The sequence below is a fragment of the Triturus cristatus genome, chromosome 10 (genome assembly GCF_964204655.1).
Source record: "Triturus cristatus chromosome 10, aTriCri1.1, whole genome shotgun sequence".
NCBI lineage: Eukaryota > Metazoa > Chordata > Amphibia > Caudata > Salamandridae > Triturus > Triturus cristatus.
In genome coordinates this window covers 585,581,919-585,609,369 of record NC_140593.1, presented here as the reverse complement: position 1 = coordinate 585,609,369, position 27,451 = coordinate 585,581,919, and the positions used below count along the sequence as shown (strand labels likewise).

Here is a 27,451-nt window from a genome sequence, read left to right as displayed (position 1 = left end):
TCCCCTTCGAGTCTGCCCCCCCCCCCCCCCAGCCATGCCACCTTAGTTCTACCGCATATCGGGGGATCACTTTGCGCTTCTCCAGCAGGAAGTCACGGCCCTCCTGGCCAAGGGGGCCATCGAGCGCGTTCCCGGGCCAGAAGTAGGACGTGGTTGTTATTCCCACTACTTTCTGGTCCCCAAGAAGGACAAAGTGGGCCTGCGCCCCATCTTGGACCTCAGAAACGTCAATCGCTTCCTCCGGAAGGTGAAGCTCAAGATGTTGACTCTGGCTCAGGTCTTGGCTGCCCTCGACCCTGGAGACTGGTTGGTAGTGTTGGACTTGCAGGACGCATATTTTCACATCCCCGTCCTGCGGGCCCACCGGCGTTACCTGCGGTTCATGGTAGACCACGAGCATTTTCAATTTGCCGTGCTCCCCTTTGGCCTTACCAGCGCCCCTTGGGTGTTCAACAAAGTGATGGCGGTGGTCAAAGCTCATCTGCACAGGTCAGGGGTGTCAGTCTTCCCCTACGACGACGAATGGTTGTTGAAGGCGGGCTTGCCCCAGACAGTCGTCACCCACCTTCAGACTACGGCCGACCTCCTACATTTGCTGGCGTTCTCCATCAACGTGCCGAAGTCGCACCTGATTCCCTCTCAGAAGCTCCCTTTTATCGGAGCGGTTCTGGATTCAACGCAGTTTTGGGTTTATCCTCCCGAGCAGCGAGTCCGGGATTTTCAGGCTATGATTCCGATCTTTCACCCTCTGTCCCGGGTTTCAGTCAGGATGACCCTCCGGCTCCTGGGCCTGATGGCCTCCTGCATCCTACTGGTGCAACATGCCCAGTGGCACATGCAGGCTCTGCAGTGGGACCTGAAGTTCCAATGGGCACAGCATCAGGGCAACCTGTCCAATCATGTCCAGATTTCGGAGGGCACTGTACGACAGTTGCAGTGGTGGCTCACGAATCGCGATTGGGTGAATGGCAGGTCCCTCTCCCTACCCCAACCGGAGCACACAGTGGTGACGGATGTGTCCCTCCTGGGCTGGGGAGGCCACTTGGGAGAGGCGGAGATCAGAGGCCTCTGGTCTCCGGCGGAGTCCCGGCTCCATATCAACCTTTTGGAGCTTCGGGCTATCCGTCTTGCACTGAAGGCATTCCTTCCCTCTGTCAGGGGAAGTGTAGTGCAGGTGTTCACGGACAACACCACCGCCATGTGGTATTGCAACAAACAGGGCGGGGTGGGGTCGTGGACCCAATGTCAGGAAGCTCTGTGCCGCTGGACATGGCTGGAACATCAAGGCATTACCTTGGTGGTTCAACACCTGGCAGGTTCTCTGAACGCCAGGGCGGACAAACTCAGATGCCGGTGCTTGATGGATCACAAATGGCGTCTGCACTCGAATGTGGCGCAAGGTCTCTTTCTGCAGTGGGGAGAGCCTTGGTTAGATCTATTCGCCCTCTGAAGAGAACGCGCAGTGTCATCAGTTCTGCGCATTGGAATTTCTAAGGTGGCACTCGCTCGGCGACGCTCTTCGTCGCGAGTGAAGTTGCGGTCTGTTGTACGCTTTTCCGCCTATACCACTTTTGCCCAGAGTGCTGAAGAAGAATCGGCGCGACCGGGCCCAAGTCATCCTTGTGGTTCCGGATTGGGCACGAAGATACTGGTATCCCGAGCTACTCAGCATGGTGATTGATCCCCCGATCCAACTGCCTCTTCGGGAGGAGGCAGCAGCAGCAGGGGACGGTCCTCCACCCGAACCTGTCCAGCCTCCACCTCCATGCGTGGAGATTGAGTGGCGAAAGTTGACAGCTTTTGACCCCCCCCCCCCCCCCCCCCCGAAGTCTGTGATGTCATTCTGGCAGCCAGGCGTCCCTCCACTATGACTGTGTACGCCTGTAGGTGGAACAAGTTTGTGGCATGGTGCACAGCAAAGTCTGTGGATCCCCTTTCTGACCCTCTTTCTGAGGTCCTTCTGTTCCTACTATCCTTGGCCCAGCAGGGCTCTGCTCTGGGCACTATCAAAGGTTATCTTTTGGCTATCTCTGCCTTTCTAAGGCTTCTAGATCAGCCTTCTCTCTTTAAGTCCCCGATTGTTAACCGTTTTATGAAAGGCATTACACACACGTTTCCTCCCGTGCCTTTCATAATGCTTCAATGGGACTTGAATCTTGTTTTGACCTATCTGATGTGCGCTCCTTTTGAGCCCCTTCATAACTGTCCTTTACGTCTTCTCACTCTAAAGACTGCTTTCCTGGTAGCTATCACCTCTGCCAGAAGAGTCAGTGAGCTCCAGGCTCTTTCTTCTAAACCTCCTTTCCTTTTTGTTCATCCAGACAAGGTGGTTTTAAGGACCAGTCCTTCTTTCTTGCTAAAGGTTGTCACACCCTTCCACATCGGGCAGACCATCACTTTGCCCACCTTCTTTCCGCCTCCGCATCCTTCAAAAGAGGAAGAGAGGCTTCACCATCTGGACCCAAAACGTGCGCTCTCGTTCTATCTGAAGCGCACACAACAATTCCGGGTGGATGACCAGCTCTTTGTTGGCTACGTGGCGCCAAAAAAGGTCGGGCCGTGCACAAACGAACCATCTCTCGGTGGGTCGTTCTGTGCATCAAAGCGTGTTACTCGCTGGCTAAGAAGGAGCCTCCTGTGTGGCTGCGTGCCCATTCTACCAGGGCGACTGCGGCCACTACTGCCTTGGAACGCGGCGTTCTCTTGCAGGATATTTGTCAGGCAGCTACTTGGGCTTCGCTGCACACGTTTACCAAGCACTACTGCCTTGACAGCCAAGTCCGGAGAGACGGCTTCTTTGGCTGTTCTGTTCTCCGTGACTTTCTGGTGTAATCTTATTCGCAGACCCTCCAGTGGGGTTGGTATTGCTGGGGTATCTATTCTAAGGTAAGGAATCTATCACTAACGTGTCTCTTTCAGATGCACAAGAGACATTGGTTAGTGATGGATTCCTTACTGCCCCACCTATCCTCCCCATTCTGCAGACTGATTTCTAGGGTTAAGGTCATCCCTTTCAGGGCCCTAGTTTCATGGCACCAGTAGTCCGTTTCTTGCATGGCTATGCGTTCCTGGCGCAGAAAGTCGTGTACAGAACTAACGTCAGCTCGCATGGGTGGCACCTAAGTAGTCTCTGTGACGTCATCTCGGCGCATTCGACGCCAGCGATGGATGCGGAGCCGCACGGCGCCACCTACCGACGCACAGGGGTACTGCTGACGTAAAACTTTCCGGATCCAGTCTGCGGCTGGGGATATTCTAAGGTAAGGAATCTATCACTAACTAATGGCTCTTACAGATATATTGTTACACAAGTAGTAATTTGTGCGACGGACCCTAAATCTATTATGTGACAGTCTTTCCATAGCTACTCAATAAGGAACATTATACAACTAGCCTAACTGGGGGGAGGGGTGGTGTTCCCTTTTAAAAAAAAATGTATTCTCTGCCCAGTCAGTTTGTCTACCTCCATATGATCCCTGAAATTGTACATTTTATTGTTGTGCATTGCCCTAAGAGTGGCTGGGAATATAAGCTAGGCGGGAGCCCCTAGTCTCTTGCAGTCATCAGTCCTTTTCCCCAGCTCCCACTGTCTATTCTGAGTAACCCAAGAGACATCTGACCCTATCTCTAAAGTGAAGCCGCCTCCTTTCAGGGATTTCTCCTTTAATGCCCTAGCCAAAATCGCCTCTTTTGTTGAGGATGTAAGAAAATTCACCAGAATTCTTCTCAGTTTTGTAGTAGTAGGCTGCTTTCTGAAAGGGTCCCAATATCCTCTTTGTATATCCCTAGACAAATCTTCCTCTTCCTCCTTCCAGACTCCTCCTCGCTTATGTGAAGTGACCATGAAAGCCTTTATATCCTCGCCTTCGATCCCTTCTGGTACATTGCGAAATCTTAAATTATTCCTTCTGCCGCTATTTCCAAGGACCCTAGCTTGTCCTGGCATTCCCTTTCTCTTTGTTTCATACCCCTTATCTCTTCTCTTTCCAGTGTCCTAGAGGATCTTAATTCTGATACTGAGTCCTCTAGTACCTGGGTCCTTTGTGCCAGAGCATCAAGTTTTTGGGCCAGACCTTCACATACTCCTTGAATATCTTTGATTTGTTTCAGAGGTTGATTTGTTTCAGAGGTTGAAAAACCCAACGTTTAACCTCCACTACAACTGCCTGCAACATCGATTCCACTGTGTTTGTTGGGGTTTCAAGTTGTTGGGGTACACCTCCTGCCATATCCTGGGTGTCGTTTGTAGCTGCCCGCCTGGTAGACTAGCGCCTTCACTTGGCGCTGGGCATGAAGATACTAATTCTGGCTCTCCTGTGTTATTTCCGGTGTTAATCTCTACCTACCCCACCTCCATCTCTGCTAAAATCTGATATTTGGTAGAGTCTACTGGAATTGTGGTGCTTTTGTTTGTTGGGTATCCCAGTGCTGAATCTCTGTGTGGAGGCTCGACCTTCTCCTCCTCTGTTAGTTCTCTCCCACAACCACCCCCCACCCTCCTCTTTGCTGGCCTCCAATTGCCCGGTGTTTGTTACTGAACTTGGAGTATCTGCTACAGAGAAGGTAGTGTGAGGAGTATTATCTAACCACCTGCTTCTTCCAACTACTTTTGTTATTGCTTACTCGGGGTGCTGTTTAATCTTTGCCTGGGAGGGGCTTTATGCATCAATCTCCCTGTATTACTTGGAGAATACTGGTTCTTATTCCCTCTACCTTTTCCTATAGACCATCCCTGAGCACCGTCTTATGTAACGCACACATAGAGCCCAGTGGACCCCACCACTTTCTAACACACACATCCACATACACGTGCAAGGCAACCATCATACGTGTCCCTTGCATAATGAAGGTAAAAGAGCACAGTTATGGTGATTAATGATGCCTTTTTACTGCAGAGAACCAGAAGACATTATTTACACATGGGTATAAAGCATGTGCCTCTGAATCAGTCTGTCTATCAACACCATTAGTCACTGTATAGGCTGAGCTGAGAGGGCTGTTGTCACACTCATTAATCGGTGTATACTTTGGATATCCACTGATATCGGAGCACGGTGAGCACCTTCAGGGGGTTTGCCTAATTATCAAACTCATTGGCGTAATATCTCCGGGCTATCTAAAAATCAAACAAGGGCAGAGTTGCGTCCTTTTACAAAGCCCAGCTGAGGACCTCTGTTGCAGCAAGTTGCTTTCAATTTAAAATCACTGGATATTACCAATGATGGAAAGTAGTACTAGAAGTAAGTAATGTTTCGTTGAATGTGCCATCCTTACAAATACTTTGTCCTTCCGATACAACTTTGGTGCTCTTTCTGAGTTGGTAGCTGAATAGAAATCAATCTTGAAGAAAGATAATATAGGAGGTTCAGCAGAGGGCCAAGCGATTAGCCTAATCCTTGTGTGACTGTTCTAAAATGCTTATGCACTCTTTTTCATTTTTCATTACAACAATAATTTTTATGGGGACTTGCTATAAATTGCCATGTGTAGTGCATTATATTGCCAGTCAATAACTCAAAATTTGAAAGGCCTCGCCTATGAAGAATTATCGTGTATCCCAATCTTTATTCCATTTATCAGTAAGTTTCTACATTTCACATTGCTCTTTCCACACTTCATAATGAAGGTTTTCGATTGGTTAACTCGAATCCCAGATCATTCATGTATTTGACTAAGTCTGTGAGCAACCTCTGTAGGGCTAATGGGTACGTGCCATTAATACTGTGTTGTCGGCATAGAGGAGGGCCGGGACAGGGCGTGTGCCTATTTGTGGATGATCTTTAGTAGTAGCCACAAGCTCCTCCCCCACACTGTTTATATAAAGTGAAAACAGGAAGGGGGCCAAAACGCACCCCTTTCTTACCCCTCTCTCCACGTCGAAAGGCCCTGGGACACTCTCCTCCAGCCCCGTATCTTATCTTGGCTCTACATCCTGTGTATAAATCCCTTAAGAAGCCTATGATCGGTCCCTCTACCCCCATTTCTTTCAGTTTTGCCTACATCCTTGCATACATTACACAATGAAATGCCGATGTCAGGTCGACGAAAGCTAAATATAGTGTCCCCTTCTTAATTCTTACGTATTTTCCAATGAACATGTTTAGATTAAGACTCTGCTCAATTGTCCCAACCCCAGATCTAAACCCATATTGCAGTCTATAAGTTTTCTATTACTTTCCGCCCAGTGCTGAAGTCTCTCCAGAATTATATGTCCTGCTATTTTCGCTAGAGAGTCAATCAAGGAGATCAGCATGTAACATGCTGGGTCCAGGCAAGCCCCTTTGTTTTTTTATAAATTGGTACTATAATTGACTCTCTCCATGGCGGGAGGAAGCCTACTAGACAAGAAGCTCTCCACACCTGCGTGAGCAAGAGTCCCCATAGATCTAAATTATCCTTGTATAGATCAACCAGGATTGAATCTGGCCCTGGTGCTTTCCAGTTCTTGCTAGATTGAATCACTTTGGTGACAACTTCATGGGAGAATGGGCGAATAGCAGAGGATTGGGACAGAGTTTCATTTTCCTTTCTCGCTAGTCCCTGGTTTTGTGGGTTTATTTTATCGGGTGCAGAATAAATACCAGCAAAGTGCTCAATCCGTTCTTCCTCCAGAATTGCGATCTCGATTTTAGGGAACACCTCTTTGCTCCAGAGTGAAGAATTGATTATTTTCCAGAACCTTCTCTCATCGTTACCCGCAGCAGCCTCTTGTAGGGACTCCCATACTGACTCTCTTAGATAAAGTTTTCTCTTCTTTACTGCCTGTTTACATTCTGATCTGCACTGCTGGACTTCTCTGTTGCACCTCGGTATTTTATGTAGTGCCTCCTTCAAAGTTTTATGTGTTTTGGTACATACAGTGTCAAACCACCCTTCTCTCTCTGTTTTGTATTTCTACTGGGGGCAAAAAGTCTCTCTCTTACATCATTTGCAATAGCTAAGAATGCCCCAATAGTGTACTTTGGGGAAGTTTTTTCGTTTAAACATAACTCTAATTCATCCTTATTGTTAATTATTAGCTGTTTGAGGAAATCTTCTGAAATTATCTGTGTCCAGCGCAAGGTATATCCATTGCTCCTTACCATTTCAATCTCCTTTACCTGGGGTATTACATTATTATTAGTTTGTTTAACCCCTTCCACGTGCGGCAAATTCCGCCGCGGTGCGAGGGGGGGGGCGGGGCTAGGCGTGGCGCCCAGGTACTCAGGACGGCTCCCGGCCGTCATAAGTCACGGTGGGCGTGTGCTCGTCCGAACTCCGCCCACTGATTAATTCGCCCGCACAGGCAGGGAATTAGCCACGCGTGGGCGGAGCGGCAACGGTTGGACGGCTCCCGGCCGTCATGAGCACACGACTACCGACTCCTGAGCATGGATGGGGTTATAAAAAGGTGCTGTTGCTAGTTGAAGGGTCAATGGGAAGTGGTCACTTAGTGCAATCTCTTGTGTACTGAAGTTAAAAATGGCACCCGCACAGTGATTTGACAGTAAAACGTGATCAATGATACTGTTATTAGTGGTCCCATTGAAAGTTTTCTTTCGGTACGCTTGGGGAGTTGAAATTTCATATGTGAATGACAAATCAAATTTAAATATTAATTTATTACCATATATATTATGTTCAAAGTGTGGTTGATCGATATCTTCCATATTTGTCATACCACAAATTTTCTCTGACTGTGTGTCACACTCACGTTTGTTAAAATCCCACCCCCCCTGCAAGACTGTGATGAATTTTTCTTTACCCTCGATGATGCACTCTAGGTCCTTATTTAGTTCTCGCAGCGTTTCAGTTATTACTTTCAAAGTGGCGTTGTCGTAAAAATTGATTATTACTAAACTAGGAAACCCTTTTGCGCTACACAACATTACTTGATAGAATGGGTTATTTGTCCTAAACTCAATGTTAGTAAATTGTAAAGTATTCGCTATATAGGTACACAGACACCCCCCCCCCCCCTCCACCCCTTAGCCCTTCCATGAGGAGAAGGTATTGCTTGAGTAACGTATGAGCTATACCCATTTATATGGATGACCTCAGTAAGCTATAGCTCTTGGAGGCATATAATTTGGTATTTCCTTATGAAGTCTAACCATTCTGTAGTTTGTATTTTGCCACGTAATCCCGCCACGTTCCAGAATGTACATCCAAAGGATTCGGTTTTGGGTATAGCTACTCTATCTGCATAGTTATCTATTGTGGGGAATTGAGCATTATGGTTAGTTAGTTTGGGAGGTGCTTGTTTCCTCGATGTAGTATCTTCATGTGTCATCGGAGGGTTCATGACTGTGACTTTTTCTACTAAGTTTTACTCATTCTGGGTTATTTGTAAACTATCATGTGCTATCGAGTTGACCCCCTCCTCGAGTCAGTCCAGTCCATCCAGCGTTGTTAAACTTTGTAACCTATTATGGGTTGGGATTGTAAAAAAAGCCTAATCTCTGCTCGTGCGTTGCTTGAGGGCTCCGAATACTTATGATTTAGAGGCTGATAGAAGTAGCCAAGGGGACATAGTAATATGCCTTTTCCATAAGTGCTAGAGGCCCAATCCTATTTAATAATGCATCCACCACCTGGTACAACGCTTCTTTCCTTTTGTGGCAATGCGAGTTGTTCATGATGATCAGGGCACCTTTTTGGTCCTGTCCGGCACCCTGAATGGCGTACCCCTTAAGTTGGTGTCATTGTATTCTCCCCCATCGCGGCTGACCGCGACCCTGGTTGCTTCCGTTGAGCTCCTGGCTTCTCTGCCCCAGGGTTCCACCTTCCTGGGGGGGAGACTTCAACGCGGTCTCTTCCCCTGCTCTGGACATGACTGGGCCCCCTTCCCACAGCAGACTAGCGCATGCGAAACATCTAACGAATTGGGCTAAATCCCTAGGTCTTTGTGATGCATGGCGCACCTGGCACCCGCGTTCAAGGCAGTTTACCCACACTTCGACAGCACACCACACACAAGCGCGCATTGACACCATTTACATTCCCTCGATTGACTGCCTTATGCTCCAAGACGTCGCTATCCTCCCACGGGGTACATCTGATCATTCTCTGGTGACACACACTCACTGTGTGTGCCCCCCCTGTCTCACTGCGTCAGACATGGAGACTGAACGCGTGGTTCCTCCAAGATAAAGACTTCCGAAAAGTGGTTAGGCGGGAACTCCAACATTTTTTCCAGATCAAGGCAGGGTCGGTGTCGTCGCCGGGTATCCTGTGGGAGGCTGGCAAGGCCACGATTCACGGAGTCGCCAAGGGACAACTCAAAATCCACCGGCGCGTGCAGCTAGACCAGATCACCTCACGTGAGGCACAGGCCTTGCGCCTTGAACGGTCCACCGCCTTTAATCCCGAAGCCTCAGAAGTGAGGCTCCTTGCACACATCCGCAAAGAAATTCTGCAGTTTTCGATGGACGCGGCTAAACTCCTCTGGCGCTCCTCCATCACCAGGGTGTATGGATGGGGAGACAAGCACGGTTCTCTCCTCCATAGACTGGCCACCTATCCCAGGGCGAACCTCATAATTCCTGAGATCATCGCTCGGGACGGGTCGGTATGTAACTTCTCAGCCGCAATGGCCCAGGCCTTTGCTCTGTATTATCGCCAGCTCTACACGGCTAGGACTCCTTCCCTGTCTCTCACAAATATGTTGAGGCCTGGAGCCAGTCAACCCCCTCATTTGGATTCAACTGTTCAGAAAGACCCGGATCGTCCCATCACCCAAGAAGAAATTGGGGAAGCGATTACCCTTACTTCGTCCGGCAAGACGCCGGGTCCAGATGGCCTTCCACAGGAATATTATGCCCTGTACCGCAAGACGCTCACTCCGTACCTCGCTCAGCTATACCGTGAGGCAGTCGAGAAGGGTTCCTTTCCTTTCGAGGCCGATATGGCCACCATCGTGGTTCTTCCCAAATCCCAGCCACCCTCATCCCAGTGCGCGGACTACTGTCCCATCTCCCTTATAAACACGGAGCTAAAACTGTGCGCCACGATACTTGCTCAACGCCTTAAACCCCACTTACACACGCTGGTCCATCCAGACCAGTGTGGGTTCATGCCATTGTGTGGTACCCGACATTGTCTACGAAGACTTCACTCAGCCCTGGCCCACCGACACTTGATCACCCCCCACCTCACACTCCTCCTGGTAGATTTTGAGAAAGCCTTTGACTTGGTAGATTGGGGGTTCGTGGACAACGTCCTGGCTGAGATGGGTTTCGGACCCCGCTTTCAGGGTTTCATCCGTGTACTGTACGCTCATCCGAGAGCACAAGTCCTGGTGAACGGGGTCCTATCAGACCCCTTTCCGATCTGCAGGGGAACGAGGCAGGGGGGCCCTCTCTCTGCCCTGCTCTTTAAGCTGGTGATGGAGCCTCTAGCAGTCCTGATACGCTCAAGCGGGCAGGTGCAGGGTTGGGAGGGGCCCAATACAGAAACAGACAAAATCACTCTCTACGCGGACGATGTCCTGATTTACTTACTGGATCCTGCAAACTTGGGCCCTTATTGCGTCGGGATCCTCCGGTCTTTTGAACAGGCCTCCGGCTTAATCCAAATAAATCGGACTTGTCCCCTTCACATGTCCAGAGACTGCTTCGATTGGCAGTCCACCATACCGCTCCACCGCCTATCATTTAAGTACCTGGGGATATGGGTGTCTTTACTCCCTGAACTCAGCTGGGCTCTTAATGTCACTCCCCTGGTGACGAGGGCTAGGGCGGACCTTTCGAAATGGCAATCCCTACCTCTGAATCCCATGGGAAGAGTCGCTCTTTTTAAAATGATGATTCTTCCCAGATTCCTATTATATGCTTCAAAATACCCCCCTAAATTTCCCGAAAGCGTGGTTCCGGGAGCTAGACAGCCTGGACTCCAAATTCCTATGGGGGAAGAGAAGGTCCCGACTGGCCCTAAACGTTTGCCGGATCCCTTCCTTTGATGGGGGCCTAGGGATGACACATTTATATCTTTATTACCTGGCCACTCGTTTGCTCACCCTGCACGACTGGTTTAACGGAGGATGGTCTGATCCGGTGTATCGGCTGGAATTTAGTGAGTTGGGCCTGTCCAATATCCAGTCGATGCTGTACGGGGCAACTGTCCCATCCCGTCTGCCAGAAGTGACGCGTTCTGTGATCTTGGCCTTGCGGGCTGCTTTGCGTCACACCAAATGGACTCGTACACTGACCCAGAGCACAGCCCTGTGGCAGGGTACCTGGCTCCGGGAAGTCAATGGGCTTCAGGTCTTGGGACCTTATATGCATTTCCCAACTGGGCGATGTTTGGGTTGGTGATCACATGCGCTCCTTTCAGGACCTTTAAAGCCAGATATTCCCTACATCACTCGCAGTTATATAGATATTTACAGCTGGGCCATGCCCTTCAAACGCACCTCATGACCGGCACACGTCTTCCGGATCACAGCCCTCCTGAGGCTCAAATCATGCTGGGGGATCTGGGGAGGAGGGGCATCTCCTGCAAATTTCCGGACACTCATTAAAAATACCCCAACATCACTCGATCGGCTACGGACTCAATGGGAGGAGTGGGTGGGCACTCTGGAGGAGGAGGACTGGCGTGATGCCCTTTTGGCCCCCAGGACCGGGGTTGACTGGTGCGTCACTCAGGAGAAGACTATGTATACAGCGCATGGCTGCTCCAAGAAGTTTCGTAGGTTCTTGGGGAAGTGGTTGGGAGGGTATGGTTTAGTCTTGCTGGGGATGCTCCAAAATTTGTCCTTTTTATTTTATATGTCCTTGGCCGTTGAGTTGTCCAGATCACTGCATATATTTCTCTGTTATCATGGTGTCTTGATGATTGGCTAGTGCTTTTTGTGAAATCAATAAAAATTTGTTTATCAAAAAAAAAAATACTGCATCCACCAGCTGAGGACACCTAAAGTTCACTACCACGCAATCACCACTCTGCATTGTTGTTCCTAGTCAACTCTTTTCTAGGTTGGGCCAGTGTATTCTGGGGCCGAGCTTTTTTTCCAACCTGTTTTGGCGGGGGGAATACTGTCATCTATATATTGTTTCAGGTGGGGAGAAGGAGCAAATCGGGGTTAACGCACTTGTCACACTGTCCCAATATAGCTCAATATAGCTCAATGGCCAAAGCGTTTGCCCACCAACCCAGTCTCTTGTGTGTTTATTACTTGAAAATAGGTGCCTTTCCTCCTTTCACCCCCCTCCCTTTAACATACAAAATCTTTGCGTTGACAATCAAGACAAAATGAGGTAAACAACCACATATACCTAATATTGTCTGTCGCACCCCTTCGACCAATTGGCAGGTTACACAGCAATAATAAAGTGATCTCCTTGGTGCAATTATAAATGAGAGCCTTGGAAGTAAAATTAAAGCAGATACCTTAAGCTTTAAAGTCCCAGTGTCCCATCCTGCCTTGCTAGTCAACTATAGAATCGCAGCTTCCAAGGTACTTCCAGTGTGCTGTTAGTTTGATGATCTATATGGCCAGCAGGAGCAATTTTACTCCTTGATGCCGAGTAGAAAAGAAAAAGGGGGTCCTTTTACTATCGTTCACTGATTTCCAGTAACCAGCTCACAAAATCAAGGGGGGTGGCCCCGCCTCCTCCTGCCGCGATGCACACAGAATGGGCCCGCCCTTGGCCCGGGCTTTGCCTGGGCTCGGCCGCACGCCGTGGGGTCCCTGAGCAGCTTTAATGCGCCTCCTACTGCGAAAGCTACCACGTTGGCGGCTCCAGCGGCTATGCAGGCTGGGAAAATGGAGTCCCTGGTCAGGTGGCAACACCGGCAGAAAGGGACTAGTGCAATGAATGGCTCCCACACCACGGGAGCCCCGAGCAGCTTTAATACGCCTCCTGGCGCGAAAGCGACTACGTTGGCGGCTCCAGCCGCTATTCAAGGCTGGGAAATGGAGTCCACGGTCAGGCGGCAACACCGGCAGAAAGTGACTAGTGCAATGAAGGGCTCTATTCGAGGCAAAACAGTCCTCTTAAAGACAGACATGACTGCAATGTGCTACATCCCAACAGCAAGGGGGTACTCAATGGTCCCAGGTGTCCGCATTAGCCCAGAAGATATAGCATTGAGCCATTCGCAACCACATTCAGCTGGTGGTGGAGCACCTGCCAGGGGTGGCCTCAACTTTGCAGACCTACTAAGCAGGATGCATCAACTCTACAAGATTAATCACAGAGTGCTGCAAAAATGCTTTCAATAGTGCACAGTGTTGGCAGCTGCCTCTGTATATGCGATACATAAGGTATAGTGTGCACATAGACCAGTGGATCCCCAAAGTTATAGCAGAGGCTTAAGTAGATAATACCTTACTCTCTTTTGTGGTAGTGTGGTTCAGCAGTCCGGCTTATAAGAGGGTTGTGTTGAGCATTTGTTGTACACACTCAAAGACTGAATCCAGACCAATTTTTTGTATAAAAGTTATGTTGTTGCTTTATTTCTAGAACCAAGGTTTACTTAGTAGCAGGTAGGTAATACTTTCCATACAATGTTACTTTTCAAAAGACAGTGAACACTGGTTTTGTAGGAACATTCAAATTACTTTTGCAGTTGAGAAAATGCTTTGTAAGCTATTGAAAAACACTTGAAATTACTTTCAGATTACTTTGCAATTACTTTTCCAGTTTGGCATGAAACAAACTCACACAGTCTAAGCAACACAGGACACTAGGAAACAGGTTAGCTCTTTTGCAGACACTAAGTTACTTTGCTGTGGTACAAAAACAGGTTCAGCAGCATTTTTCAGGGAAAACCCACTATACAATCCTATTGAGAAAAGCAAAGTTAGCATGTGCAGGTAAGTAAAACGCTTTACATTAAATATCTTTTACGTGCTGAACCAGGGTTCGGCAAGGTTCGGTTCTGCACTGGGACTGCACCACCAACGGCACTAAGTCAGCCGGGTGTGGAGTGCAAAATGTGTTGCCCGGGCCAATGCTAGCAATTAGGGCTAGGGGCACCGCGTATTGAGGCAGCTCACGGGCGGGCCAATCTGACTAGGATGTAGATCACTTGGGGTTTAGGTGAGGGCAAAGAGGGACCCAAGGCAACACCAAAATTGCACCACCAGTGGCATGGGGGTGGCCTGGTGTAGAGAGCTTACACGGCGTCTGGTGCCCAGTGCTTTTCTACGGAAAAACTCAAAATCGGTCTCAGGCTGCAGGCGTTTGTCAGGAAGGCAGACAAAAGAATCCAACAGCCAGGTAAGTAACTTCGGATGCAGGTGGACATCAGGACACCTTTGGAACTGGTCGGTAGAACCCAGGGCCGGAGGCTGAAGTGGTGTCTTTAGATGTCTGATTTCTCTTTACCGGGCAGGTCGTGGTAGAGGGGGTCTCGGTGTTGAGGCTGCAGGCATCAACACACTGGCTTGGAGATGACACCTCTTACTGGATTCGGGCTCACAACAGCTGGGGAACCTCTTCTGGACTGGTGGGCCTCCTGGTCTCGGGCTGTGGGCGTCTGGTGCAGAGGTAGGTCCAGAAGGTGAGTCTTCACGATTCCTCAGGGCCTGGAGGTCTTTGTCTTGGTTTCTTTTGTGGACAGAGCTACTGACATCTGGAGTTTTGGAGTGTTTGTAGAAGTGGGTCAGTCCTCTCAGGGTTTGTAGAGGTCGATGTTTCCTGGCTTGACGTCTTCTTGGCTGCATGGGTTTCAGAAGGTGCAGGCAATTCAGTTTTTGCATGTGTCTTCTCTGCTGCATCGTCTTCTTCAGGCCAGTCTTCGTAGGCCATCGGGAACTGCCGAGCTGGGTTCAGGGGTGCCCCTAAATACTGTATTTAGGGGCGTTACAGGGATAGCAGGATAGTAGCCAATGGGCAACTGACGCTAAGGTGACTACACCTTTAATGTGGTCCCTCCATGTGGGGGAGTGGGCACAATCCCTGACCCTGATTGGAGGGTGCCTGCCATCTACAAGATGGCGGGCACTGAAAAGTGTGCTTTATCTCACCTCCTCCACTTGAGGGATGGGGCTGGCAGAGGTGGGCACACCTCCTGGGCTGTACCTAATTTTCCCGCCTATGTTCCTGACGAAAAAGGAGGTGAGACAGGAAGGGGGCCTGCTCCGGACAGCAGGAGAGACTGGGGGGTCGCTTTACAGAGGTGGCAAGACCTTTGAAGCTCCCCTGCCACAGATGGCTCTTCCTGACCTGGGGGAGGTGTGAACACCGCCTCCCAGGAAAGGCTTTGTTTCTAGACCTTGGGAGCGAAGGCTCCCAGAAACCTGTCTCATGGTGGCAGACTGGTGTTCACCAGTCAGGAACCCACCAGTAGTTGGTTTGGTTCAGGGATCCCCCTTTAGACGGGACCCTGAGTGCATGGAATAATAAATCTGACACTGGAATTAATGCAGGTTTATTATTCTGAGATGTTTGATACCAAACATCCCAGGATTCAGTAAAGTCAGCAGATAGGTCTCCACATGAGGTATAGGGCACCCTGCCTTAAGGGTGACTTACCTATGCCTAATGCAGTGCTGGACAGGCATGTCACACAGGGATGTGTGCCATGTCGACTTCACTTTTAGCTGCACCTAAACACGTAGGCTGCTATGGTAGTGGTGAATGGTTCTGTACCCCCATTCGCCGCCCCGCTCCCGCCTCCCAGCTGCTCCTCCCTCCCACTTGGCCATTTATGGCGGAGTCCACGCAGTGGTGAGCTGTGACCTTTGTCACCGCTCCCCGCCACTGCTCCCCTGTTGCCCCGCCCACTTTTTATTTCTGTACCCCCATTCGCCGCCCCGCTCCCGCCTCCCAGCTGCTCCTCCCTCCCACTTCGCCATTTATGGCGGAGTCCACGTGTACGCGCAGCGAGCACGCGCAGCGGGAGCGCCGATTGCGCTCCGAAGGCACGCCAAAGGCAAGCCCGTCTGTCCGTGCCTGGACCGCGCCCAGCGCAAGGACCCCTGGTCCCCGTAGCTCCCAGCCCACACGACGGACTTACGACACCGCCACCCTCAACGCACTCAACGCCGGACGGGACCCCGCCTGCTACCGAGCCACCCCGAAACGCGCCCACGGACCCTTCACCTACAGAACCTGCAAGTTCTCCTGCCTCCGGACAGGCACCACACCCGCCAAGCCGACCTCCAGCAACAACCACCTCAAGTGCATCCTGCTCAACACCCGCTCCATCCACAGACACACCATCGAACTCTGGAACCTCCTCGACACAACATCGCCAGACATCGCCTTCCTCACAGAAACCTGGATGAACGCCTCCTCAGCGCCCGACATCGCCACAGCCATCCCAGACGGTTACAAGATCACCCGGAGGGACCGCGTCAACCAGACCGGAGGAGGCATCGCCATCGTACACAAGAACACCATCCGCATCACGACCAAATCAGACAACACCTTCTCCGCCGCCGAGCACCTCCACTTCCAGATACACACCGACCCAAAGACCACCCTCAGAGGCACCCTCATCTACAGACCCCCGGGACCACGCACACAATTCAGCGAAGACATCGCAGACTTCATCAGCCCGCACGCCCTCCCCTCCGCTGACTACATCCTCCTAGGGGACCTCAACTTCCACCTGGAGAACAACAAGGACTGCAACACCACCACCCTGCTGGACAACCTCGCCAACCTTGGACTCAAGAAACTGGTGAACACCCCCACCCACTACGCCGGCCACACGCTCGACCCCGTCTTCTCTTCCAGCAAGCATGTCTCCTTCAGCAGACCCGGCAGCAAGAAAGCCCCATGGTTCACCGACGAACTCAAGGACTCCAAGAAGAACTGCCGCACCCTCGAGAAAGCCTGGCGCCACGACCGAACCACAGACCACATGACCGCCCTCAAGCACGCCACCCGCAAGCACCACCAGCTGATCCGCACCACCAAGAAGACAGCATTCAAAGAAAGACTGGAAAACAACGCCCACAACAGCAAGGAACTCTTCGGCATCGTCAAAGAGCTCTCCAACCCCAGCGCCGGAAACAACGACATCACTCCCTCACAAGACCTCTGCGACTCTCTCGCCTCGTTCTTCCACCGCAAGATCGCCGACATACACAACAGCTTCGGCGCACCAACCACGCACCCAATCGCCGAACCAACGCACCCCACCACCACCCTCTGCGCCTGGACCCCGGTCAGCACCGAAGACACCACCCGCACGATGAACACCATCCACTCCGGATCTCCAACCGACCCCTGCCCCCACCACGTCTTCAACAAGGCCGACTCCATCATCGCACCCCAACTCCGGGACATCAACACCTCCTTCCACACTGCCACCTTCCCGGAGAGCTGGAAGCACGCCGAGCTCAGCGCCCTCCTGAAGAAACCAACTGCGGACCCCACCGACCTCAAAAACTTCCGCCCCATCTCGCTCCTCCCTTTTCCTGCCAAAGTCATCGAGAAGACCGTCAACAGACAACTCGCCGCCTTCCTCGAGACGAACGGATCCCTCGACCCCTCGCAGTCCGGTTTTCGAGCAAACCACAGCACCGAGACCGCACTGATCGCAGCCACCGATGACATCAGATCCCTGCTCGACAACGGCGAAACAGCGGCCCTTATCCTCCTGGACCTCTCTGCAGCGTTCGACACCGTCTGCCACCGCACCCTAGTGCAGCGCCTCAGCAACGTCGGGATCCAAGAGAAAGCACTGAATTGGATCGTCTCGTTCCTCGCCGGAAGAACTCGGAGAGTCCGCCTCCCCCCCCGTTCAGATCCGACGCCACCGAAGTCATCTGCGGCGTACCACAAGGATCATCACTCAGCCCAACCCTCTTCAACATCTACATGAGCCCCCTCGCAGCCATCGCACGCCAACACAACCTCAACATAATCTCCTACGCGGATGACACCCAGCTGATCCTCTCCCTCACCAACGACCCCGCCACCGACAGAACTAGCCTCCAGGAGGGGATGAAAGAAGTCGCCGAATGGATGAAGAATAGCCGCCTGAAACTGAACTCAGACAAGACGGAAGTCCTCATCCTGGGATCATCACCCTCCGCCTGGGATGACTCCTGGTGGCCCCCTGCCCTGGGCACCACTCCCGAGCTAACGGACCACGCACGCAGCCTGGGCTTCATCCTGGACTCCTCCCTCTCGATGACCAGACAAGTCAACGCCGTCTCATCATCATGCTTCAACACCCTGCGCATGCTCCAGAAGATCTTCCGATGGATCCCCACCAAAACCAGAAGGACAGTCACCCAGGCGCTCGTCACCAGCCGACTGGACAACGGGAACACCCTCTACGCCGGAACCACAGCCAAACTTCAGAAAAAACTCCAACGCATCCAGAACGCCTCCGCGTGGAGACGTGGAACTCTCTCCCCACCCACCTTCGGATGACCCAGGACCACCTCTCCTTCAGGAAGCAACTCAAGACCTGGCTCTTCGAGCAGTAGCGGACCCCTCTCCCCCAGCGCCTTGAGACCCTCCGGGTGAGTAGCGCGCTATACAAATGCTATGATTGATTGATTGTGGTGGGAGGTCTCTGAGAGTGGCATAATACATGCCTTTCACTGGCTACCAGTCCCTTGGTACCGTAGGTACCCCTTACAAGGGACTTACAGGTAGGCCAGAGCTGTGCCAATTGTAGGAACAATGGTACAGGTTAGGGAAAGAACACAAGCCCTGGGAACCTGATTGGACCCAGGTCACACTTAACGTGCATCAGTAATTCGGTAAAAAGTGTAGTGGGCGGGTTACTGCAACAGAACCCCACTTTCCAACACCCACCCACCATTGAACTTTTTGCCACCCCAAAAAACGCAAAATGCTAACACTTCGCTTTCAGGTACCCATACCCAGAGTCCATGGACAGTGTACAATGGGTCAACTGGTCAGGGATATTTGCCTATGCTTTTCCTCCACTGCCGTTGGTGCCATAACTTATGCGGAAAACAAGGCAAGAGTCTATGACCCTCATTTTAGTGTCCCTGCTTGTTCAAGACAATCTTGGTTCTTGATGCTACTACAGATGTCTGTGCATCCACAGGAAAAATTACAACTGAGGTTGGATCCCCTGACTCAGCATCTGCGTCACCTCAAACACCCAGACCTCAAACAGTTGAATCTAGCCATCTGGCACCTTAGATCGTATAACTTGATTACTTGGAACTCTTAGCAGATTGTATGCAAATTAGTTGATCATTTCGTAGGTTGTTGTGCTATAATTTCACATGGGTCCATCCACCTCCCTGGAAGTAGGGAATTATCACAGATGTTTTTCTCTTATAAAGTGTACAGCCAATGCTTTCTGTCTTATGTCGCTACACTCCTCTCACATTGCTCTCCTGCTGTGGGAAAATAATCTGAGGTTGTGTCTTTGTACTGGTGCATTGTGGCCTCATACTGGATTTAAGAGTCTTGTTAGTCAAACCTTCTTTGAACAAAAACAACTGGCAAATGTCCACAACCAGCATTAGATGGCAGGGGTATGCAGAACATGTGAATCCACAGTACTATATACTACGAGCCCACATGATAGCACTTAAGTGGTGAATATTGTTGTCTGATTTTGCAGTTTAATCTGAAATAAGCTGATGAGGTCACTGCTTCCAACATCAGTGTTTTTACTCTTCCCATAGCGTATAAACAGAGGTCATTTTCAAAGCCCTGCAACTGTGATTGAGTTCTGAATGAAGTGCACTTTCTGTAACAGAATAATAATTCCTATGCTGCTAAATTTGTAACTCTAACATGTTCCATTTCTTATTGCAGGGATTTGCTGAGTCTTTTCTCGAGCATCTTTGGAAAAAACTTCAAAATCCAAATAATCCTGCAGTCATTCGGCAGACTGCTGCTAGTTACATTGGGAGTTTCCTTGCAAGAGCTACATTTATTCCTGTGGTGTAAGTTGTCTAATTTATTTTACACTTCTCTGTGCCCCAAAAAATACTTGGGAATGCTTGTATTTTTCACTAATCAGCAGACTGAGCTAAAAGTTCCTAGAGGGCTTGAAGCACTTACCACTCCTAACTTTGGTTGACCAAGTATAGTGAACTTTAGGAGTGTCTCCCTCACATCCTTCAGTAAACAACCTTCAGTTGGAAGAATGCACATTCCCCCAGGAGAGCAGTTGACACAACCATTATTTATGAAAAAGGATCTAGCACATATGTATAGAATCACAGTAGGTGTATGCGAGGCTTTTGAAAATCTCTTAAAAGCGGAGAGCGACACTGTAACTTCAGTAATACATGCTGAGATCACTAGGGGTAGCTGTACAAGTGTTTTGGACACTTTAACTAAAACAAATCCCCTCAAAAGGAAACTACATTGTTAAACTAGCAAAAACTACCTTCTGAAGGATTATTTGATCTGCAGATTCCTCACCTTGTGAATATCTTCAGGCGCGCCAGACTGGATCTGTAAGATTTATTTTGCAGCATAGCCTCGTGCTCTGGTAGGTGTCCTTATGTGGCTCCACGTCAACATGTCCCATCCTAAAACTACAGTGTTTAAAGCTTGTAGGAACTGTCACAAACAGATGTCTGTGACTGACCCCCATGAGGTGTGTCTCTGGTGTTTGGGTTCAGGCCACGACTCAGTCATGTGAGTCATACGAATCCGAAGGCGATCCAGGAATGCGAAGCCATATACATTGCAGAACAAGAAAGAAGTAGTGCAAGTGCTGTTCTTGTTCATAGTCGAGGGCGTGGGCCATTCCCATGACAGGTGATCGTCGCAGTCCGATTCTTCTGGTAAGTTGAAGTCTAAGAGAAAGCATAAGGCCAATCGAGACTATTCCTAGTGTCTCCATTCTCTTCCTGAGAAGTTGCAGGGACTTCAAGATACCCCCCCGCCGAGGAGTAGATTTTGAAGCTCATCCCAATGCAAACTGAATATCTAGGGCCATTGGCGACATTGTAAAAGTGTTGAGGCTTTTAGAGAAGCCATGTTGCAAATCTTTGGCCCTCTTCCAGCTCCCTCTGATGCGCCTTTGGATCCACAGAGGGTTCTAGTCTGATTACTGCAGGCAGAGCTGTCCTCTGTGCCCCTTTTGAGTTAATCTCCGGAGCCAACTTTAAATTCGGCGCAATGATCAATGCCGGTTCGTGTCATGTCAACGGCGAAGGAGGGTGCTGTTCATATTGTCTTGTCTGACTCCGAAACAAATTCATCTTGACCAAGGTCATGTCCCAGAAGAGTCCGTACACCTCACGGTCTTAGTTCACTCTGACTGATAAAACACTGCCTTTACCTAGGAGCCACCCTTCAGCGCTACGGCAACAATTAAGATTAGACTGTGACCAAAGTCAACTAGCTTTCAGTGATGGTGATGAATTGCTCCCACAATATGATGATGACACTTTCTACTTAGAAGCCAGTGGATTGGGCACTTGTCCTGGCCTCTCAATAGCCTCTCAAAGTAAGAGATAGCTTATTTGCTTTTGTCATCTGAAGAGTTTGAATCACGTTTCCTACTGGTGAAGGGAAAACCGGTGCCCTCACAGAAGTTTTATATCCTGGACAGGCTTCGTCCTTGTCCTTATTCAACGAAGTCCTGATTTACACGCTAATGTGAGTGTCCTGTGACAATAAACCTTATTCAGGATTCACAGGTGATCGTAGGTTGTATTGTTCCAACCACTTTCCATTGAGACTTTTATCATTGTTATTTTTTGCACATTTAAATATCACATTTTTTCAGATACACAAATTCACATGCACTGCAATCATCACCCTCGAGACTATAATTCTAGCTCTCCACTCTGGGATCATAGTGGATTCCATCTTCGGATACTCAATAAAACATCCGTGAGCTCCCTTCTACTGTTGAGAAGGTTGCTACCCTTGGTTGCACTAGGGTTTGCAACTAAGAGGAGGTCCCAGATGGTGAAGCAGGCCATCTTTGGGTCACCCCTTCTCCCTGGTGCGCCTTCAGGCCCCACAGAGGGTGTAAGAACTCAGGCTTTCAGGCCCTTGGTCCTCCTCGGGCTGCAGAGTCTTTGGCTTTTGCTGGACGTGTTAGCCTGCAGCCGTCCCCTATTGATGATCTGCTGTCGCCACCTAGGATGGCCACAGAGGCTAGTGCAGCGTTTGCAGGAGTTGTTCGCAAAGCTGCTGACATTCTACAGATCCAGCCTCCATCCGTCTCTCTGCCTTCTGATCCCTTGTTGGATCTGCTCCACCAGGGCGACGCAGACTTCAAGCCCTTGCTGCCATTTGGCGAGTCATTGTATGACATCCTTCTAGGGACTTGGGCTCAGCCCTCATCGGGGGATCCTGTGGATCGTGCTATCGCACATCGTCATCGCCCGGCTCCAGATGACCCTGTCTGTTTGTCCTTCCACCCTAGGGCTCAAGGGCTGGTTGTCCAGGCAGCCTCGGCCTCGCTGCCTTCCTCCTCTCCTTAGTTACTTCCACCTACTAGGGAGTCTTGATGGTTGGAGATGTGTGGTCAACATATATGTGCATCCCCGAGCTTGGGCATTCGCTCCTTGAACACATCCTGCGTGTTTGCGCAAGCAACTTTCGCCCTCTGGGACTCGGTTGAACGCCTCCTTTCCTCTCTTCCGGAAGGCCCTTGGGCTGCTCTGGTTCAGATACTCCAAGGGGGTTGTGAACTGGAGCTGTTTTCAATTCGGTCAGCCATGGACACCACTGACTCAGTTGCTCTGCGTCGCCATGTTTGGCTACGTGATGGCAGTTTTCCTGAAAATGTTCAGGAGAGTTTTCGAGATTTGCGCTTTGATGGAGCTTACCTTTTTGACCGTCATGCAGACTCAGCGGTCCAGCGTCTCATTTCTGATTTTCCGTGAGTCACGTTGCTTCCAGTCCTTTGTTGCGGACATCTGATCTCGTTTGCATTGGTTGCAGCATTGTCAATGCTTTTCTCAGGTATCTGTCTCCGTGTTCAAGCTGTTATTTCACGGCCGGTCTGCACAGTTAGACAGCTGTTTCTGCTCTTATTTTCGAATCCTCTCTACGATCTAGTCTCGAGAGGTATTCCATTGCTTTTACAGGGATGTTACATACCCTATGTGGGATATTCGTTGGTTATTGTATAGCCATTCTATCTGCCACAGGAACTGTTCTTCCTGGGTGGTGGGTGTACCTGGGTGGTCCTTCCAAAGGATTCAGTGAGGTCCACTTAGGAGTGTCCTCTTCTTTCCCTCTGGGTAGTCTTCCTATAGTTTCGACTGTAGGCTTCTCGCGTTATGGTGGCCTACTGCTGTGGAACTTCTCCTCTGGCAAGACCCACAAGGGTGACATAGCTCTATTTGGAGCTTACATGTTTGCCTTTATGGTTGGTCCGTAGTTTTCTACTGCCTCTGTGGTGCAGATTTCTCCAGGGTATTGTTTTGTTTACACCACGACTGGCACGCCCCGGTGTGTTCATGTCTTCATTTTCTTGCCTTTGGCCCTTCTACCCATGTTAGTTGTCCTAGCAGTAAGCCAGAGTTTCTTGTGAGCATGTTGTTCTGTTCCACTTCCGGAACAGTTTCTATTCTGATTTCAGTTCTGGCATGGTATGTGGGTACACATACATTCACAGGTACCGGTGCCTGCTGCTCCGAACTGCGCCACAGTGTTGGCTGCTTTCTCTCTTTCAATATCTGGTGGTAGGAAGTGCTTCTGTCTGTGGTCTTCCCTCATGGCTCAGACCCTCTTAGGATTTTTCCTTGTCGACAGTTGGTTCTACGCCAGACATGTTGCTCTGCACATTGTCTTGTGCCCCCCCTTTTTTTTCCTACTCCCTTCCCAGGCAGGGACTCTGGTTCCTCTGTTCCTTGGCAGGCATGGGCTCAGGTCCCTCTGCTCAGGGCCTCTGCCAATGTTATGCTTAGCAGTTTCCTTGTTCAAGGATGCTCATAGTCATTTATACAGTTTCTGTATATGGATATCTATACCTATTTCTGACTGTATATGATTGTGATTCACTATGTTTTGACGTTTGCTATGTTCTGCTTTGGTTCACATCGGTGCCATTGGTACCTATTGTGCAGGCTTCTGTATTTGTATTGGGCATGCTCTTCGGGCATTCCTTGTCTTTCAAAAAAAAAACATGTGTACATATATGGACCCGGACCCACACGAAGGCTTTTGGCCCGAAACGCATATGTCATTTTTTCTCCTGATGCACTGACTGCACTTTATATGGAAAGAAAACAATGCGAAAAACAAAAAAATAAAAAAAAAGATTTCCAAAGGAGCTACAACCTGGTGTGGTCTTATTTTGTGGAATGCTGCCTCTCTGTGCCCCTTGGTGATGGCGGTGAATCAAACGCAAGGGTAACACGGTAAACCAGTTTCCCTCATATATAGGTATATATATTTTGTATGTGTGTGTGTGTGTATGTATATTATCTACTGGCGGTCGCCAGTAGATAGTTATAGTTGGGACCATGTTTCCATAGGAAATCCGCAACATTCTATTTTGAATAACTTTGGCGCCGATTGACAAATCCTCGCGAAATTTTCAAAATAGGTGGGGCGCTCCGCTCCTACCCTAAAAGTCTCGGGGGGATTCGTCAAGCGGGGGCTGATATATATATATATATATATATATATATCTCGTTCTATCTATACACACTGCGAGAAGGCACATATACTCTGGTTCTTCCATGTTGCAGTATCTGGGGTTTCTTAATCCCAGATTCTCTCTCTCTCTTTTTTTCCTATGAGAGCGAGCCCTATGTGTCTGCCCGGTTTCTGCCGGTATCCTTTCCCAACTGTACCTCTGAACATACTTGATCAGTATGCCTACCAGGTGATGAGTGGGAATGACGACACAGAACGTGGCTGTTATGTCTGGGCTATGTTTCATGAGTTTGAATATGTGTGGGTGGCTCCCACGGTTCACACTGTTGGCTTATGTGTATTCCTATCATCCACATATAGGTCTCTCCTTGTAGTCATGGTTTTGTATATCTCTACAGGGGTGACATCTGACTCTACACCTGTTATTCACTGTGGTGCATATTCATTTGTACATTGTGTTATGTTGTTTTGTCCTTCTCTGGGACTTTCATTGTTTTTGCAGATCCATGGGATCCTGCACACAGTTTGGCTTTTAATTCGAATTACGGAGGCTTATGGATTTTCTTCCATTGTGCACTGACAATTCTGGTTTCTGTGATTTCCCTTTGTCCTTTCCTGGACAAGGGACATCTTGTACTGTCCTATGACGGGCTGTGTTACCATTGCCTTTCCTTGTTACTGCTCCTTCACAGGGCTTCATCGGTCTAGTGTCAGCCACGCTTGCACTTGCTGTCCCCACCCGTTTTAATCAATCCTATTGACAGATTAGTCCGCTTTTGGAACTTGGTGGGTTTCAGTCGCAGACCCTCCTTCTATGGAATAATGCTTTGATATCTATTCTAAATTAAGGAATCTGTGACTAGATGTCTCTATTAGATAAACAAGTTACTTACCTTTGGTAACGATGTATCTGGTAGAGACACAGTCTAGCTGCAGATTCCTTACGCCCATCCATCCTCCGTGCTCTACGAGGACCTTATCAGGTTGGGTTCTTACCCACTGATTTTCCTACCAGTAGTCTCTGTCTTCATGCGTGTTAGTCTACTTCACATCCTTCCCAGGTCAGGATGTCTTACTCTGTTTTACATGTTTTCTCCACCCATTCTCGCAATTGGGTGTTTGGCTCATTTATCCATCCACACTCTTGCACCCTGGTTCTTTTCCAGTGTGGAAATTGGTTATGTCCTTCTTCCCTCCCTCCCCCCTGATATTTTTTCTCCATTAGTTTGGGGTCTATTTGACTGTGCTACAGTCTATTGGTCATATATAGTGCGTATGGTTGCACATTCTCTGTTGTTGCTCAAATGTTGTCAATTGCCATAACAGTCATGTTGTCAGTCTTGTTATCCATTACCATCACATTCATGTGGCTGCAGACTTCTTGTTGTTTACCATAACATTCATTTCCATTGCTGTTTTTCCCTCATAGGAGGGTATGGGTCTTCGGTTATGCGAGACTGTTTCTAGGGGCGAGCACTCAGCTCTCTCCTTTCAGTCCTTTACAGTCTGAAGTGTTTTTCTGTATCATGCACAATGATGTTTCTCATCATTTTTATTCTTGATTGTCATTCTGTTTCAAAGATTTTTACTCTCTTTTTGGTACACTGTTCCCACACACTCAGTTTTATTAGTGGCTCCGCGTTGTGGCGCGGACAAGTTTCACAGTAGAATACTGACGTCCGCACGCCGGGAGGGACTTATATGGCTCCATTGACATCATATCTATGGACGACGTCAGGACGGAGACATGCAACTCCGTCCCCCCGACGCGCAGAGATACTGCTGAAAAATCTCCAGATCCAGATTGGCGCCTGGAGGATATTCTAAGTTAAGGAATCTGCGGCTAGACTGTGTCTCTACCAGATAAATTGTTACCAAAGGTAAGTAACTTGTTCTTCCATGCCAACCTGGCGCAGTCCATTCAGGATGGGCAGGATGATGTAAAATATGTCATCAAATCAGGATTGGGCACTGCTGACTGCAATTGGAACAGCAGCAAATCCCTCTCCCTACTCCACTCAGAGTGGACAGGGATGAAAGATGCATCACTGCTGGATTTGGGGAGGTCATATGAAAGAGGTGGAAATCCAAGGACTCTGTTGTCTGGTGGAAATCGGACTCCACATCAACCTGTTGGTATTGTCGGTCATTCATTTGGCATTGAAAGCCTTCCTACCGCCCATCAAAGGGAGGTTGGTTCAGGTGCTCTCAAACCACAGCACTGGTATGTGGTACTATAACAAACAGACCTGGGTCGGATCCTGGGATGTCATGGAGCCACATGCTGTCACCTACTGGTGTGTGGCGGCTATGCTGTAAAAAATCTTCTGGATCCAATCTGGCATCTGTGGATATTCAAGAATCTACAGTTGGAGTAGCCACAAAAACGAGCATTACAGAAGGTAAGAAACTTTTTCATTTCTTCCTCCAATATGGGTGTTACCCGAGGGTAACAGTGATATGAACAGTTCATTTATCAAATACAAAAGTGTGTCAACAAAGAAATTGTAACAAAAAAGTGCTTGCAGTGTGGAATTTTTAATACAACAGTATTATGCGCCTAGATGTCTTGACTTTGATCTTCAGTGTACAGACAACTGAATACCTGTTTGAACTCTCAAAGTCCAAAAATGCATTAAATGTCTCTGTAGCATAGAGGGGCAGGGCAGGGCACTGGTTACAACACTGATAAATGCAGATTACCCCTTGTGAAAATGAACTGGTTTATGAAAACATAAATAGGATCGCTATTCTGGATTCTGGGATTCATTACTTACTCTGGTCCTTGATCATATTCATAGCGCTGGGACACTCCCGGGTAGCCATGCGCTCTACAAATGTCCTTTCATTCATTCATTCATACTCTCTCCTGGCTTTTTAGACATGCAGAACATTAAGACCCTGATTACGAGTTTGGAAGTCAGACCGCCCGAATGCTGCCTCCGCGTCCTCTACTACACCACTGTGCTGGCGGTCTACTGCCCACC

General features: G+C 49.2%; 1 protein-coding gene across 2 annotated transcripts in view; it reads left to right on the top strand.

Annotated features, from left to right (window-relative positions):
- Window positions 1–27,451, top strand: part of RRN3 (RNA polymerase I transcription factor RRN3) — a 454,090-nt gene that overhangs the window by 270,172 nt on the left and 156,467 nt on the right. For both annotated transcript variants that reach the window (XM_085632098.1, XM_085632099.1), the window contains exon 13: window positions 19,698–19,828. In XM_085632098.1, the coding sequence (XP_085488224.1) occupies window positions 19,698–19,828 (131 nt within the window). The remainder of the gene's footprint in view (window positions 1–19,697; window positions 19,829–27,451) is intronic.